Here is a 17,343-nt window from a genome sequence, read left to right on the forward strand (position 1 = left end):
AGGTGGTAATGTGTGACTGAAAGCGGTTATTTGATTAATAATACTTTTTAGAAGTGTTAGTAGAAATGTAAATAAATAAAATTCAACCAAAATAAAAATATTTAGTAAGTTAACCCATTGCTGTACATATTATAGTGCTAATGGGAACAATAATAATAATAATAATAATAATAACAATAGTAATAATGGCAGCAACCACCATAAATAATAATAATAAAAATAACTACAGAAACAGACAAAAAAGGAAAACAATATATGTATAATAAGGTCTTCATAGGGATGTGCGTGACATCAATCTGTACTTATTTTAAGTTTGAAATGGTTTTGAAATGGTTTAGGAATGGTTTCGAGTTTTCCTCGAAGGGCGGCATGCAGCTTTTATGGAGAGCTGTGATTTTTGCCATGGATATGTACTCTATTATTCCACTGATTTAAATTGTGTAAGCGCTTTGACTTCCAGCTTTGAAGAATTGCTTTCTTGGCGATGGTTAAAGAAATCAGCAAACTTTCCTTGTATTTGGCTGGTATGTTGATCAGTGTGAGGTCTCCACGCAGACAGAGAGATGGAGATGGGGGGATTCTGCAGCTCAGGATGGTCAAGAGTTTTTGTATGACTGACAACCAAAATTTTTGAACTGGTGGACACACCCAAATTGCATGAAGGTAATTATCTGTGACGCCCATGCTACAGTGTGAGCAGATGCCAGTGTCGACTAATCCCATTTTGTATTTTTTATATTGAGTGATATGTGTTCTGTGAATGATTTTGTATTGGATGAGCTTTAAGTTAGTATTTGTTGTCATTGTGAATGTATTTTTACAGATGTCTGTCCAGAAATCGGATGTGGCAGAGATGGAAAGATCATGGTTCCATTTGATTTTGGGGACATATATGGAGCTGTCTGTATTGACTAGTAGTTTGTATAAATTTGAATTTCTTTTTTTTTTTCTTTAAATTGGATTGTCATCTAATATCTTGGGGGGATTAAGTGTATTATCTGTTGTCAATTACTTCTGATGATTGATTTAATTTTTATTTATTGAAACGACTGCTGGCTCCCAAATTAGTATTTCTGGACCAAATCTTTGAATGACAGGAAGTGATTATTGTGGAAGAGATGAAGAGATGATGTGTAATCCCTTTCTGTTCCCATGTGCGAAGTAAATAGGAGTCTTGTGAAGATGGAAGTCTGGATTGTGCCAGATGAGGTTGTATTTACAAGGTGTTAAAGTAGTATTGGTGATTCTCAAAGCTTCCCACCAGGCTGTCAGAGTTGTGGAGACAACTGTGTTTTTAACGAAGTGTTAAGGAATGGCAAATCAGCAAGTGTGAGGTTTTTACAGTATGTTTGTTCCATTTGTATCCATGAGATATTGTTATTGCTTTGATGAATCCATTTCACTAAATATTCCGGTTGATTTGCCAGATAATAATAAAGAAAATTTGGTGCTTCTAAACCTCCTTGAGATTAATTTTTTGTAATGTATTTAATTTTTAAATTAAAATCCAAATTCTGGAAGCCATCAAGTCTGGGTTATTTATTATTTGACATCTCAAGGAGGGCTTTATGAAGTTCTTCTGATGATAGAGGAGCATGGAGAGTGTCAGCTATTTCTTTGGAGAGTTGAGGTAGGTCTAGGTTATTTAAGAATGACTGTATTTCTCCTAGGTTTGGTTCTTATAGAAGGTGTAATATATTTCTAGTGGATCTTGGGTGATTTCTCCTGCTGAGTTTCTTATTAATGGGATCATTGTTTTGTCTTTTTTACGTTGTAAAAGATTTGCCAAGTATTTACCTGATTTATTGTTGCTTTCAAAATTGTGATATGAGTTGTTGTATGATAAACTGTTTTTTTTTTTATGTATGATTTCTTCAAGTTGGTCTTGGGCCAACTCAAATAGTCAATTCAAATAGTATTTGATCATCTAAATTCTTAGTGTATCTATCCGTTAATTCTTTAATCTTCTGTTCCAGCTGAGTTTCTAATTCCAATTGTTTTTCTTCTTATCTGATGAATATGATATTATTTTTCCCCTGATTACTGCTTTTGCTGTTTCCTATAGTGTTGATGCTGTGGTCTCTGGGGAGTCGTTCACTTCCATAAAGGATGCCCACTCTCTCCGTATTAGTGTAATAAATTCTGGATCTTTGAGTAATGAAATATTGAGGCGCCATCTAGGAGAAGGTTTTGTATGTGGTTCTATGTTTACAGTTAGACATACAGGTGCATTGTCACTGATTATAATTGGGTGCATTGTAGTATCTGTTACATAAGTCGTTAATGTATTGCTTATAAGGAAGTAGTCTATTCGGGAAAATGATTGATGTAGAGGGGAAAAGTATGAATATTCTCTCAATGTTGGATTTGACAATCTCCAACTATTGCCAAGACCGAAGTCATTCATGTATTGTTTTATTATATCTGCGGAGTGCCAGATCCTGTGACTACCTTTATTGCTTGCGCAGTCTATTTTGGATTTAGAACTGTATTAATGTCTCCACCGATTATAATATTTGATGTTTCATTGAATAGTGAAACTATGGAATGAAAAAAGGAAGGGTCATCATTATCTTTTATCTCGTTGTCTGCTGTTATATGTTGCTGATAATATTTGATCATATTGTTCAAATTTGATGTACAGTAATTCTGAATTTGACAGATGAGTTTCCTGCAATAAACAAATATCTGAGTTTAACTTGACTGAGGACTGTATTTTTTTTGTCTTTTTATCTTGAGTTCAAATGCCACGCACATTCCATGTTACCAGGTTGAGTGTTGGAATTGTTATGTGTTAAAGCTAAATCTATGTTTATAAAATGTGTGTTTAAATACTATATGCGGAAGTATGTATTTATGTACAGTATATGTGTTTTTTTATTTCCCCCCCTTTTTTCTTCCCTTTTTCCCCATTTCTCAGTAAGTCCCATTTTGTCCGACAGATGAGTAAAGTTGTAATGTGCAAGTGTAGTCATATAATATTAAACATATGACACCACAGTAGAAAGTAATAATAATAACAATAATAATAAAGCTAAGTATTCAGCAGATTAGGCAAAATAGATATAAAAGAGAAGAGCAGAGAGGAGGGAGATTAAGGTGGGAGAAATAACCTGACATTTGTGTGAATGAGAGATAGATGTGTGTGTGTGTGTGTGTGTGTGTGTGTGTGTGTGTGTGTGTGTGTGTGTGTAGTGAGAGTGTGAATAAGAAACAAGAAAAAAAAAATTCTTTAGTTCTTCATTGTGAGAAGGAGAAGAGCAGACAGATGTAGTATATGTGTGTTTTTGTGTGAGCGGGTGGCAGAGGGGGAGAGACATAGTCCATGTGTTTCTGTGAGAGAACCGGTATGAGGTTTATATAATCATCATCAATATTGTTCTAATTCTTGGTCTAGAAAAGCCATGGGGTGATCTTTGTGTTGCGGAAGAGCTGTCCTTCAATAAAGATTCTGTCCACAACCAAATGTGCATGTTTATTGTTTTTCCTGTTGTCTTTTAGAATCGGGTAGAGTATTTTCCGCTGTTCGTTTATTTATCTTGGGAATTGATTGTCCGAATTTTGTTCCTTTAGTAAAATATGCTTTAATCCTGTTGTTTACTGGCGATTACATCTTCTAGTGCTTCTTCGTGACAGCAACGGCTCAAATATGAGAACTGCCACCTTGTGTATAGTACTTACATACTTTAGGTAAGTGTACACTATGCATTGTGTCCCAAAATTTTTTTGCTATATAAATTGCATATGTTTTTCACATTATCAAAACAAAACAAAACAAAACAAAACAAGCATTTGTCCACAGTTAATGCAGGAGGACAATTTAAAGCACTAAATTAAATTAACTCTTTGTTATAGTCCCATAACAGTTAGCCTACTGTTTTTGGTTAGCCTATATATATATATACACACACACACACACACACACACACACAGGCGGCCAAAAGTTTGGAATAATGTACAGATTTTGGTGTTTCGGAAGGAAATTGGTACTTCAATTCATCAAAGTGGCATTCAACTGATCACAAAGTATAGTCAGGACATTACTGATGTAAAAAACAGTACCATCACTATTTGAAAAAAGTAATTTTTTTTTATCAAATCTAGACAGGCCCCATTTCCGGCAGCTATCACTCCAACACATTATACTTGAGTAATCAGGCTAAATTGCTAATTTGGTACTAGAAAATCACTTGCCATTATATCAAACACAGCTGAAAGCTATTTGGTTCGTTAAATGAAGCTTAACATTGTCTTTGTGTGGCATATCTTAAGGTCAATATTAGGTCAAAAATGGCAAAAAAGAAACGGCTTTCTCTAGAAACTCATCAGTCAACTGTTGTTTTGAGGAATGAAGGCTATACAATGCTTGAAACTGCCAAAAAACTGAAGATTTCATACAAAGATGTACACTACAGTCTTCAAAGGCAAAGGAAAACTGGCTCTAACAAGGACAGAAAGAGATGTGGAAGGCCAGATGTACAACTAAACAAGAGGATAAGTACATCAGAGTCTCTAGTTTGAGCAACAGACGCCTCACATGTCCTCAGCTGACAGCTTCATTGAATTCTACCCGCTCAACACCAGTTTCATATACAACAGTAAAGAGAAGACTCAGGGGTGCAGGCCTTATAGGAAGAATTGCAAAGAAAAAGCCACTTTTGAAACAGAAAAACAAAAAGAAAAGGATAGAGTGGGCAAAGAAACACAGACATTGGACAACAGATAATTGGAAAACCCGGGAGCTTTTGTGGGATCACAAAATATATACACTGATGAGCCAAAACATTATGACCATCTGCCTAATATGCTGTTGGTCCTCCACATGCTGCTAAAACAGCTCCGACCTGCTGAGGCATGGACTCTACAAGAACTCTTATGGTGTCCTGTGGTATCTGGCACCAAGACATTAGCAGCAGATCCTTCAAGTCCTGTAAGTTGCGAGGTGGAGCGACCATGGATCGGACCTGTTGGTCCAGCACATCCCACAGATGCTCAATCAAATTGAGATCTGGGAAAATTGGAGGCCAGGGCAACTCCTTGAAGTCTTCATCATGTTCCTCAAACCATTCCCGAACAATGTGTGCAGCATGGCAGGGCACATTATCCTGCTGAAAGAGGCCACTGCAATCAGGGAATACCGTTGCCATGAAGGGGTGTACCTGGTCTGCAACGATATTTAGGTAGGTGGCACGTGTCAAATTGACGGGGAATTGGGCATTCCAAGTTGGGAGAAAAAGTGGATAAAAAAAAAGTGGTATTGTGTAATAGTGTAATTCACTTGGCTAGAGTCACTCGGATTCTAACTAGCGAACTCCAGGGGTGGTAGCCAGCATCTTTACCACTGAGCTACCCAGGCCCCCAAGTCTTCATTGATTACTTAATATTTCTTTCAAATGCCAGGGAAGAGTTTTCCCTCCAGTTAGTTCAATTTTGTTTATTATTTTGGCCTTTCTCCCTCCTGAAGTTCTTCTGTTGCTCCCCTTTTCTTTTGTAAATAAACAAATCATTACTCCGATTCCTGTTTTAGTCATTTGTGTTAAGTGTGAAGAGCGGGTAGGCAACATTCGTGCCACGGTCGAAATCATTAAGATCACATTTTTTCCCCATTCTGATGGTTGTGAACATTAACTGAAGCTCCTGACCCATATCTGCATGATTTTATGCATTGCACTTCTGTCACATGACTGGCTGATTAAATAATCGCATGAATATGTAGGTGTACAGGGGTTCCTAATAAAGTGCTCAGTGAGTGTATATACCTTATACTAACCTGTACCTTGACTTTTCAGTCATAAAAAAGATTTCAAATAGCCATGAAACCCCAGTTAAAAGGCATCATTCTATAACCAAACCATTTCTTAAATAATCTAAAATGGTTTGACTCATTGTTTTACACATTTTTTAGAAAATATATTTGAATATGGTCGACTGCCTGAAAACACATTCATCTGGTACTATCTTCATCTTATATGACATTTAAAGTTATTTAAGTTTACTTCTTACTCATTTTCTCAGGTCAAGTTAGGCCTGTCGTGATTATTAAATAATCGTCTGATTGCAGTTATTTGATCTAACCATGTTTAAGATACCCGTGATTATTGTGAACTTTAAATTCCAATCACATTTTACAGTTCAAATAAGAGAATGAATGGCACATTTGAGCCCTGTGTCACCCCCGAGATGACAGAATGAAGAAATGCAGAATATCACAAATATTCTAACCTAACCTTCATGTTAAATAAGGGCTTGTGGGTTTAATCGGAGAGCCTTAAAGTAACGTGAAAGTGAAGAATTTTGGATAGAAATATATTTTACAATTGAATACTTTTTATAATATAATATAATATTATATTATAATAACTATTCAGGTTGGCTGGGTTCCAACAACAACAGTGTAAATGCAAAATCGACCAAGACAGTGGGCCTGGGTAGCTCAGCGAGTAAAGACGCTGACTACCACCCCTAGAGTTTGCGAGTTCGAATTCAGGGCATGCTGAGTGACTCCAGCCAGGTCTCCTAAGCAAACAAATTGGCTTGGTTGCTAGTGAGGGTAGAGTCACATGGGGTAACCTCCTCGTGGTTCACTCTCGGTGGGGCGTGCGGTGAGTTGTGCGTGGATGCCACGGTGGATGGCGTGAAGCCTACACACGCGCTATATTTCCGCGGTAACACGCTCAACAAGCCACGTGATAAGATGCACGGGTTGACGGTCTCAGACGCGGAGGCAACTGAGATTTGTCCTCTGCCACCCAGATTGAGGTGAGTCACTATGCCACCACGAGGACTTAGAGTGCATTGGGAATTGGGCATTCCAAATTGGGGAGAAAAAGGGGAGGAAAAAAAAAAAATCGACCAAGACAAGACTTATTTTAAAATCTTAAAATATTATTTTTAATGTCATTCATACGTTTTTAAAGCAATAAAGCAAATCATATAAAAGTTAAATATGAATAAATTACATCTTTATGAAGCACAAAAACACCTGACAAAAGCATGACAATTTGTATGACAATTAATCGTCATAACTGTGAAAGCCCTAAAATTGTCAATTCATAATAATAATCGCAATTATTTGTTTGACAATAAATCGTCAGCCAAATTCATAATCGTGACAGCTCTAAGTCAAACATTAGTGCAAGAAATAAAAAGTGTGCAAAAAAGCGAAACAAAATAAGAAATAATAATTTAACAAATTTAAAAAGAATGTTTGTCCCTTGATTTCATATCATTGGTGTTATCAATGTTAAAAACTGAAAATACTAAAGGTTTTGGAAAAGAACTTCAAAGGTCAAAGTTCAACAGGGAATAAGAGGCTTCTTAAATGTGCATATATTGACTTCCCCACCATGATGAAAAAGTTACTTGTTGTAACAATGGTGTTACATTGTTTAATGTTCATGTGAAAGATTTGATTTAATGGTATAATTTATTAATTTTAGTCTGATAAGTGGTATATATTTTGTGATGCTATTGACACCATGTTAAAAAATTCATCCTTTAAGAGAATTTGTCACTGATGTTATCGTCACTGGTGTTACAACACTTTCTTCATTTGTGAAACAAAATTAAACATTAAAATAAAGAACAGTCCTTTATGAATAAAAATAATGCCAAGAATGCCAGGTCTGCATATTTTAGCAAACTCAATAACCACAACAATCCTAGGTATTTAACCAGTACTATGGCTAAATTGACAAGGAACAAAGCTTCAACTGAACCAGATATTCTCTCACAGCACAGTAGTAACGACTTTATGAATTCATTTACTAAAAATTTTTTTGAAACCATCAGAAACAAAATTGGAATTATGCAACCATCTGCCACAGCACCTCAGAAGAAATTGACTCACAGTATCTCCTATGAGCAAATTCAATCCTTCGCTGTCATAGGTCAGGAAGAGCTAACAAAATTTAAAGCATCAAAACAAACAACATTCTGTTCACTGTCCTACTGTATTTGTACTTTTGGTGGTATTTAAAAAATTGATATGTACATTTCTGTACAATGTCCAAAAGATGTTGCTGACAATAAAAAAATAAATAAAAATGTATGCTAGACCCTATGCCTACTAAGCTCCTGAAAGGGGTGTTTCCTGTCATTTCAGAACCTCTTCTCAATATTATTAACTCCTCACTCTCTTTAGGGCATGTCCCAGGAAACTTTAAGCTGGCAGTTATCAAACCACTTATCAAGAAACCACAGCTTGAACCTGGAGAGTTGGCTAATTATAGACTGATCTCAAATCTCCCATTTATGTCGAAAATACTAGAAAAGTTAGTGTCTTCCCGACTATGTTCATTTTTACATAGAAATCGTATCCGTGAAGAATTTCAGTCAGGATATAGGTCCCATCATAGTACAAAGACTGCACTTATCAGAGTTACAAATGACTTGCTCTTATCATTTGATCTTGGCTGCATCTCTATTGTAGTGCTTTTAGATCTTAGCGCTGCCTTCGACACAATAGATCACAACTTCCTCTTGAATAGGCTGGAGAATTATGTTGGCATTTGTAGACAGACATTAGATTGGTTTAGATCTTATTTATCCGACCGCTACCACTTTGTCTGTGTAAATGAGGAATTGTCAGATCAAACTAAAGTTAAGTATGGAGTGCCAAGGGCAGAGCGGCCGATAAGGGGGGACAACTGGAGAATAAAATAATGCCAACAAAAGCCTTCAGTAGCCAAATAACAAAAGGACAATGCATCTATGTACATGCTGTTAATTCAGGATGGTCTTCAAAGACACTTAAGTCATTAATCTTACAGTTCATACAAAATCCTTTAGTTTAAACATTGGCATACAACATCTACTCAGTTTACTAATTAAAACCATAACTTGTATTACACAAAGACAACTAATATTGGCATTATATTCATGCTGTTTAACCAGAGGGGAACTGGCTCCCCATTGAGCCTGGTTTCTCCCAAGGTTATTTTTCTCCATTAACTAACATCTTATGGAGTTTTGTGTTCCTTGCCACAGTTGCCTTTGACTTGCCCACGGGGGGCCTAAAGACAAATAATTCAAGGAATTACCTACTATCACATTATTCAATTAAACCACACAATGAGGACTTTAAGACATTACAGACAGTACAGCTTCATTTTCTGTTACAGAATGACTTTCTGTAAAGCTGCTTTGAAACTGTGTGTTGTGAAGAAAGCTATACAAATAAAAATGACTTGACTTTTATGAGCAAAAACTGAACTGAACCGATTGAAAATGTCAATATTTTGTAAGTTGGAAAGTAAAATTTTTTTGAGAATGACCCAATTGCAATTTAATCGCAGATTTTGAAAGTGCTAAAATTTGACTATATATACACAAATCTTTTCTTGTCAAAATGTATTTAGGTCCTTCTGAAAAGTGTTTGCAGAGAATGTCTTGTTTTGCTTTTTGCACTGGCACTGTCCACGTACATCCAAATTGTCTGGAACACATCGTCAGGGAAATGCTGATGCTTCACTCCAGTGGGTCGTGTGAATGCGGCTTATCACAAGTCCCATTTGGGTTTGTTTTGTAAAAAAAAATTACAGTTAAGAGGTCCTTTCTCAATCAATTGATCATTGATACGGAATCGTTGCTGTGTGTGTTTGAGGTGTGTGCATCAGTGTAATAACCCTGGACACAGCACAAAGGTTCCGCCCTTTTCCAACCAGTGTTCAGCCCTCACACGGAGCTGAATACAATGTCAGAGTCTTATATGAAAATTGGTAAATGCATTAATTGTGAATAAGAAAAATGAAGGTGTTAAACATTTTTAATTAATTGCGTGTTAACTAGGCATGTAACGATTTTCATATATAACGATACGATGCAGTAGTCTCACGATACGATAAAATAAAAAAATTATAAACAGTGCCCACAAATGTTTCGCTTAGACTTATACAAGGATTCAACAAATGTATTTTAAATCTTAAGTGACACAACAGTGTCTGACATTGGCAACAAAAAGCAGAGCTCCATAATAAAGTAACTTAAACAACATCACTGCATTTATCAGCAGACTGTTATAAGAGAAACTCATAATATTCTTGTTTGCCTTGAGAAATTTTTTTTGTCTACACTCTATATCGCTTTTCACAATGCAAATCGTTTTAAAGCAACTTTGTAGAAAATCATGCCTTAATGTCTTAAAGCACACAGTGAGCAAGCAAATGGGGCTGTGGCAAGAAAAAAAAAAAAAAAAAAAAAAAAAACTCCATTCAATATTAGTGGAGAGAAAAAAACTTTGAGGAACCTGACCTCTGGCTTTACGATATATGTAAATGTGGCAATATTATTTAGCGGTTTGAGAAAAAAATTAGCACATACATTTTTGCCCTTTTACCCCAATTCCATGTTGTTGGAAACACCTGTACTGATGTTCTTACTGGCTTATCACATGTGCGCTTGTGTTGTGCTCATTCCTGTTTACATCATGTCAAAAGCAGACAATAATAAGTCTCATGTAAATGCTGGTTACTAATGTTGTTGGTATTTTGAATAAGCTAGTTTTTGATTTTCATAAGTGTCTAGCTGTGCATGTATTCGTGCTCTGTGCCAGCTGGGAGAGCCTGTCTGTTAAATGCAGCAGTAACAAAGTTTCCATCCACTTTTTGCGCTGTTCTGTTATCGAAAAAGTGAAAATGCGTAAAAAAATTTTTTTTTTTTTGCTGTCTCCAGATCGTTTCCATTCAAATGGCCTTTTACCGATAAAATGGTGACGTCATTCTTAAAAAAAAAACACTGTCACATAAGTTTTGGTTTAGCACAAAAGAAATCTGTCTTTGAGGTCCCTTACAAGAAATCTAAACTAGCAGATTGCAACAATGGACAATTTGCCGCAAGTTTGCCACAAAGCTTATTTGCATGTTTAAATTCTCAGTGGCGAATTTGCAGCAAGCTTGCGACAAATTTGCCACGGACTCTCGATTTTTGTAAGGGGTGTTTCCATAAAGAATTTTTTGTATATCGCAAATTGTGAGAGTATTGAGACAATTTTTTGAAACTGGCCAGTAGTAACTGCAATAGTAGGAAATATCAGATGACAACATCAAAATGGAGAAGTAGCTCATCTGTATCTGAAATTATTAGAAGAAATTGATTGGAAATGGAATACCTGGCAAAATACAACAGAACTGGTGGCATCAATGAGCCTGTAATACTATATTACACTCTTGAATTAAAAATATGGACAATCCGTTCACATTATTAATTATTAATTTTATTTGTCCCTACAGAAAATATGTTGTGAAACACGGGGCTGTGGTGTCCGAACAACAGATAAAAACTTCAACACTCCTCTTCACTTTGCTCAAATCACAAAATTTCAATCAAAAAGAAAACACTCATTTATTTTTCTTTTACATGTGTAAAAAAAAAAATACTCGATAGCATGAAATGCTTGAGACAAACATGCATTAGACCATACACAACATCTACAGTCTTTTAATTTTTTTTTGAAGAGATGTTGGAATGTACATCAAAACTCTGTCCACATCTTCTAACAAAAAAGTTATCAAAACTTGGAATGCGTGAACGAATTTCAGTGTCTTTATATAACTTTTGGTGTAATATGACCCCATATAGTGCTGATATTTATGATTTTATTTATCTGTGCCCTTCATTTAAGTTAATTACTCCCTCCATATCCTTTTTCTCTTATGTCTATTTTTATCTGTGTATTAATTATTTTGCCACTTTTGTTTAATGCCCTTGTCACTGAATGTGATTTCTCTTTTTGCTATTCGGTTCTGAAAACTCTTGTCTGTTACTGCAATACAATAAAAGTGTGTTTTTTTTTCTGGTGTCTTCTTGTTGGCCAACATCTAATTCAGACACTGAATAAACTTAAACAGCCACAAATAATGGGCTTACAGGCTGGACACTGCAGATTCACTATTTTATAACAGCATGTCAAATCGCACGGGATTAATATAAAATGGGTTATTTTTTCCGGGAGTTTTGGTAAAAGACGCTGTAATCTTTACTGGCGCGCAAACACGCAGTCCATAAAAACTCTGGAAAAACGTCCATCAAAAATAAAGGTAATGTTGTCAATGAAATTGAGGAAAACTCGAGTCTCCTAATCAGTCCAAGTGTACCTCAATGCTGTTTGTTGAGAGGACAAATGTGATGTAAATTCTGTCATGTGACACTACATTTTTTGTGTTAATGGCATTTTTCTCAACATTCACGACATTTGACGTGTCGACATAGGACATATGTGCTATAAAAATATTATGTAGAAATTGTAGAGATAATTTGCATTTCCATCACCTATATCAGTAAACATTTTGCTAAACCTTTTTCTGCAAAAAAAATCCTTGGATGGAAACATAGTTTGTGAGGCAAAGTTGCTGCAGTTTCTGGCAGTGTTACCGGTTTGCACAGTGATGTCAGCATAAATAAAACATGTTTGATGTAGCACTGGGACACAGTTGTTTGGCTAATTTGACAAGCTGTAACATACAATCTACTTCGCATTTGCCATAGATCTTCAAGCTCTCAACTCGACTATTTTAGACTAGCTGCTCTAATCTGCAGTTGGATACTACTGGGCAGTGAGTGCTCAGTGCTGCCTCTCCAGGGAGGAGACTGTATTTTGCTGCTTTCAGTGTTGCACTGCTTAATTTAAACACTTCTAAAGCAGTAGCCGTAATAACACTACCAGTTATGTATTTGTCTCGAACGATACATATGCTATTTACTCGCAACGTAAAGAGCTGGTCTGCACGTGTGAACACTTCAGCTGTCAATCAACACCATTGGCAAGAGCACAGCGAGCATTCATCATTATATAAAAAAAACTTGAGCTGTCAAAATTAACACATTAATGCTAGGGATGTAAAAAATATTGTATCGGGAGTATCAAGTGCAGGCAAGACAAAGAAGTTTCTGTGAGCAATTGCACTGTTCTATATGATTCGTTGTAACCACATACATGGATATAATAAAAAATTATGCGTGGAAAAGAAACTGTCAAGAGTCTGAGTGAGTTTGATTCGTAAATTGATAGTTTGTTCATCTTATTAATGATATGATGCAATGAGCACTGCTGCAGTTCATATAAAAATATTTTCCCCAGAATGTTCATTTTTAGGGACAAGAAAACATAGTTCTACTACCAAGAAATCATAGTTTTACTACCAAATGCCTCATCTTTGATCATATTTTCAAAAGACATTGCCAGACGTGCAGTCCACCAATAATGTTAGAGCGACAGCAGTAGAAACGCCTACTGGCGACTTTATAGTACTGAGACTAGCGACATCAAGCAATAAAGTTTCTTCATGTGTGTACGGGGCTTAATACTCACCAGGCCAGCGACCAGCAGGTGGAGACACACGACCAAACCGATGACCCACCAGCGGCTCTTCTCACAGCCCTCAAAAAACACCACACCCCAAAACGTGTGCAGCAGCGTCAGTGCCAGAGTCATCAGAGCTACAAACATCAAACACAACAACACTGTACTTTACACACATTCAAATTTTTTCAAACTGTTTTCTGTGAGTGGAATGCATTTTGATTATATCAGTTAATATTATTTGAGGTACAAACAAATCAAACTTGTACAGATTTTATTTCTAAAGTTAAAATTTGACAATGGAAACAGACAAGAAAACTGGTTGCAAGAAACATGGGCTCATGATGTTCAAAAACAAGACAATGTGTAATGTACAAACACATTAAAGACTTGGAAACTATTGCCCTGTATATACTGTTGATCAAAGTTACTCAACAGGTGGCCAGGGAGACGCATCTGGCCCATCAGCGTTTATTTTGTGGCCCCCACATGACTAGTTATAAATGTATATTTATTGTAATTAGCCCACAAAAGTTGCATGGAGGGTTGCAACAGTATGAGATTTTCACAGTACGATAACCATCTCAGAAAATATCACGGTTTCACGGTATCACGGTATACGGTATTACACAATTATTATTCTCAGTTACAATGACCCTTAAAGGAGTGAAAACAGATGTTTTTTTGTTTTTTTTTGGTTGAACAAATGCTTTATTATAATTGAAACCTGAAACCATTTTTATTTTAAATGGAAGTATGTGTAAAAAAAAAAAAAGTCTCCCTTTTGAAAATAAATAGAATAAATAAGAAAGCTAAAAGAATTATAAAAATAAACCAAATTATAAACATGATAAAAAAATAGCATGTAACTATAATGTTATATAACTAAAGCATGTTAGTTTACATGTTAGCATAGCATGTTAAATTAACTACTAAATGAATAACATCAGCTGTGTGAGCTTTTAAAGTAATGTCCTATGATTATTAACAATTAACATATACTGTAGGTGCGCGACAGCGCAGCCAGACCGTTCCTGTCTGTACCTTTAACCCAGTGATTCTCAACTGGTTTTGCTTCAGGACCCAGATTTTACATTGGAAATCAAGTGGCGACTTACCATAGTAAAAATGTAACCTGTATTTAATGTATCTTGGGTCGCATTTTCTTTTATGTTGCATAGTTTTGTTCATAGTTTTCAAGTACAAGGACATGCATCAAGTGACATTATTTTTGTTGTTGACGTCAACAACAAAAGCGACAGGAAGTTTTCTCTCCCCCCTTTTAAAAATTGAAGAGCATATTTACTTATATGAGCCCATTATTATCCCGTTTGTTTCCTAATTTCAAACATAATTTAAACAGAACATACATATTACACAGGAGGAAAGGCTCCTCATTACCATGGTTAGGTCAGTGTAGCTAGTCTTAAATAATAGTAATAATAATAACAAATTATATTATTTATGAAAAAATAAATACTAGCTGAAACACATCTTGAAACTTTAACTACAACTGCCACTGTTGCTATAAAATGAGGTCTAATAGATTCTACCTTTAGATTATTTCATATGAAACTATAACATTTTGTCAAAATATAACAGTTACTTCTACTCATGTAAATCGTGAAACAATTTTGTAGAGGTGATGATGTATAATGAAAAAAAAATTAGCGCATGCTGTTTGGTATGTTAAGGCTGCCTACTGTTTGAGAGGTTTGACTTGACTTCCTCCATAATGCTTTAAACTAGAAAAGTCTCAATAGAATTGAAATTGGTCACTTCAGTTTTGAGGTCTGTGCTCCGCAATATCGAGGAAGGCCCGGTTGCAAGCGCGCCAGAGAGAAGAGCAGATCATGATCGTGAGTTGGTTCCGTTACACTCGTGCAAAAGTGCAGATGAGAAGCCTTTAGCTGATTGTGAGATTATCATTAAATCTGCCACGGCAGTCCTAAATAGGCTATCACTTGGGCGGCTGCTGAAATATCTTCAATGGGAAAACCATGGCAACCATGACCCAGTCTGAATAGACCTACGACCCACTTTTGGGTCGCGACCCACCAGTTGAGAAACACTGCTTTAACTCACACACACGCACTCACTTAAGTCAGACCCCCTCGCCTCGCTTCTCTCAGACATTTTCTCTGCTGCATGTGTGTGGCACAAGTTGACGAGTCTGACAGGCAGTCGAGGAGGAAAGTAGATGCGCACGAGCAGGTGAGATTCTCCGTCCGGTTGCATTTTTTTTCTCAATACCGTAGATAAGCAAATATACATGGTATGAAAACCGTCAATTTTCATACCGTGGTATACCGTGAAATCGGTATACCGCTGCAACCCTAGTTGCATGAGAAGTTAGTCAGTGTACTTTTAATTGTATATAATGCAATATCATTAACAAGAGCTTATCAGTCAAACCAGCATACACTATATGGTCAAAAGTATATTGGACAGCCCAATTTGTTGTCCATGGTTGCTCCATTAATTCTAGTAAAGACAAATTAAAATGTTACTCCATACAAAGACATTTTAGGGCATTGTGTGCTTCCAACTTTGTGGGAACAGCTTGGGAAGAATCTTTTTCTATTCCAGCATGACAAAGCCCCTGTGCACAAAGCTAGTTCCAAAAAGACATGAGCTGTTTCCGAAATCACCCCTATCCACTTTCAGGGTGCTTCTCAATCGTAAGGCTGCAGCATCGTTAGGCTGGATATCTCAGCTGCCACGTCATCAAGAACCGTCAAAGCACGTCCCAATTGTGAGGACCCTTGGAAGGCAGCCTCGTTTCGCAGCTTTTGTTTGCCATATTTTGGAGGATGCATCAATTGCATCCTTCGTGGACATGTCCCAAATTATAAATAAATAAATGGTAGGAGAGTCACGTTACGCCATGCGAGGATCGGATGTATGAACTGCGAGCTCTGCACACTTTGCTAGATTTAATACTTTTATTGACATAAACCGGTGAGATTCGATACACTCTGTTCCATAATGGTTCTAGGAGGACAATATGTCAACGAATTCAAAATCCTCGGGCTCTGGAGACATTAAAAGACACTTACGTGCTCATGCTGACACCCCCAAACAGGCCCCAAGCCAGGGAGTCGATTTGGTCGGAGAAATGAGGGAATTGTGGTGAGAGATGTTGAACATGTCGGCAATGCTGATGAAGGTCGTTGCTGACTTGGAGGATCTAGCTGTGATATGTCGATTGATCACTGCCATGGAGACTAAATTCTCTGAGGTGGTTACAAGAGTGGGGGATGGGGGGGCCTGGGTAGCTCAGCGAGTATTGACGCTGACTACCACCCCTGGAGTCGCGAGTTCGAATCCAGGGTGTGCTGAGTGACTCCAGCCAGGTCTCCTAAGCAACCAAATTAGCCCAGTTGCTAGGGAGGGTATAGTCACATGGGGTGTAACCTCCTCGTGGTCGCAATTAGTGGTTCTCGCTCTAAATGGGGCTCGTGGTAAGTTGTGCGTGGATCGCGGAGAGTAGCATGAGCCTCCACGTACGGAGTCTCCCGGTGTCTTGCACAACGAGCCACATGATAAGATGCGCGGATTGACTATCTCAGAAGCGGAGGCAACTGAGACTTGTCATCCGCCACCCGAATTGAGGTGAGTAACCGCGCCACCACGAGGACCTACTAAGTAATGGGAATTGGGCATTCCAAATTGGGAGAAAAGGGAATAAAAATGTATCTGGGAATTATCTGCTAATCCGCTAACGACCAAGGTGGATTTGGAGTGTGTCTGGGAGAAGCTGGAGGACATGGAGAATCTGAAGCCGGCAGAATAACATCTGTAATGTTGGAATTCCTGAGGCCAAAGAGGGTCAAGATATGGTGAAATTCCTGGACGGGCTCTTTCCAAATCTGCTTGACATAACAGGCCATAAGCTGAAAATCAAGCGAGCTCACAGGGTTCCTTCTCTGCAAGTTGCAGTGAGAGACAGGCCCCGATCAATTCTGGCCAGATTTCTAAGATCATCCAATAAAGATCTTGTGTTAATTGAGGCGAGTAAAGGAAGGCTTTCTTGGAAAAACCAC

General features: G+C 37.1%; 1 protein-coding gene across 3 annotated transcripts in view; it reads right to left on the reverse strand.

Moving 5' to 3' along the window:
* Window positions 1-17,343, reverse strand: part of LOC127433288 (gamma-secretase subunit Aph-1b-like) — a 57,407-nt gene that overhangs the window by 23,751 nt on the left and 16,313 nt on the right. For all 3 annotated transcript variants that reach the window (XM_051685050.1, XM_051685049.1, XM_051685048.1), the window contains exon 5: window positions 13,307-13,434. In XM_051685050.1, the coding sequence (XP_051541010.1) occupies window positions 13,307-13,434 (128 nt within the window). The remainder of the gene's footprint in view (window positions 1-13,306; window positions 13,435-17,343) is intronic.

Source organism: Myxocyprinus asiaticus, chromosome 43 (assembly GCF_019703515.2).
Source record: "Myxocyprinus asiaticus isolate MX2 ecotype Aquarium Trade chromosome 43, UBuf_Myxa_2, whole genome shotgun sequence".
NCBI classification, from domain to species: Eukaryota; Metazoa; Chordata; class Actinopteri; order Cypriniformes; family Catostomidae; genus Myxocyprinus; species Myxocyprinus asiaticus.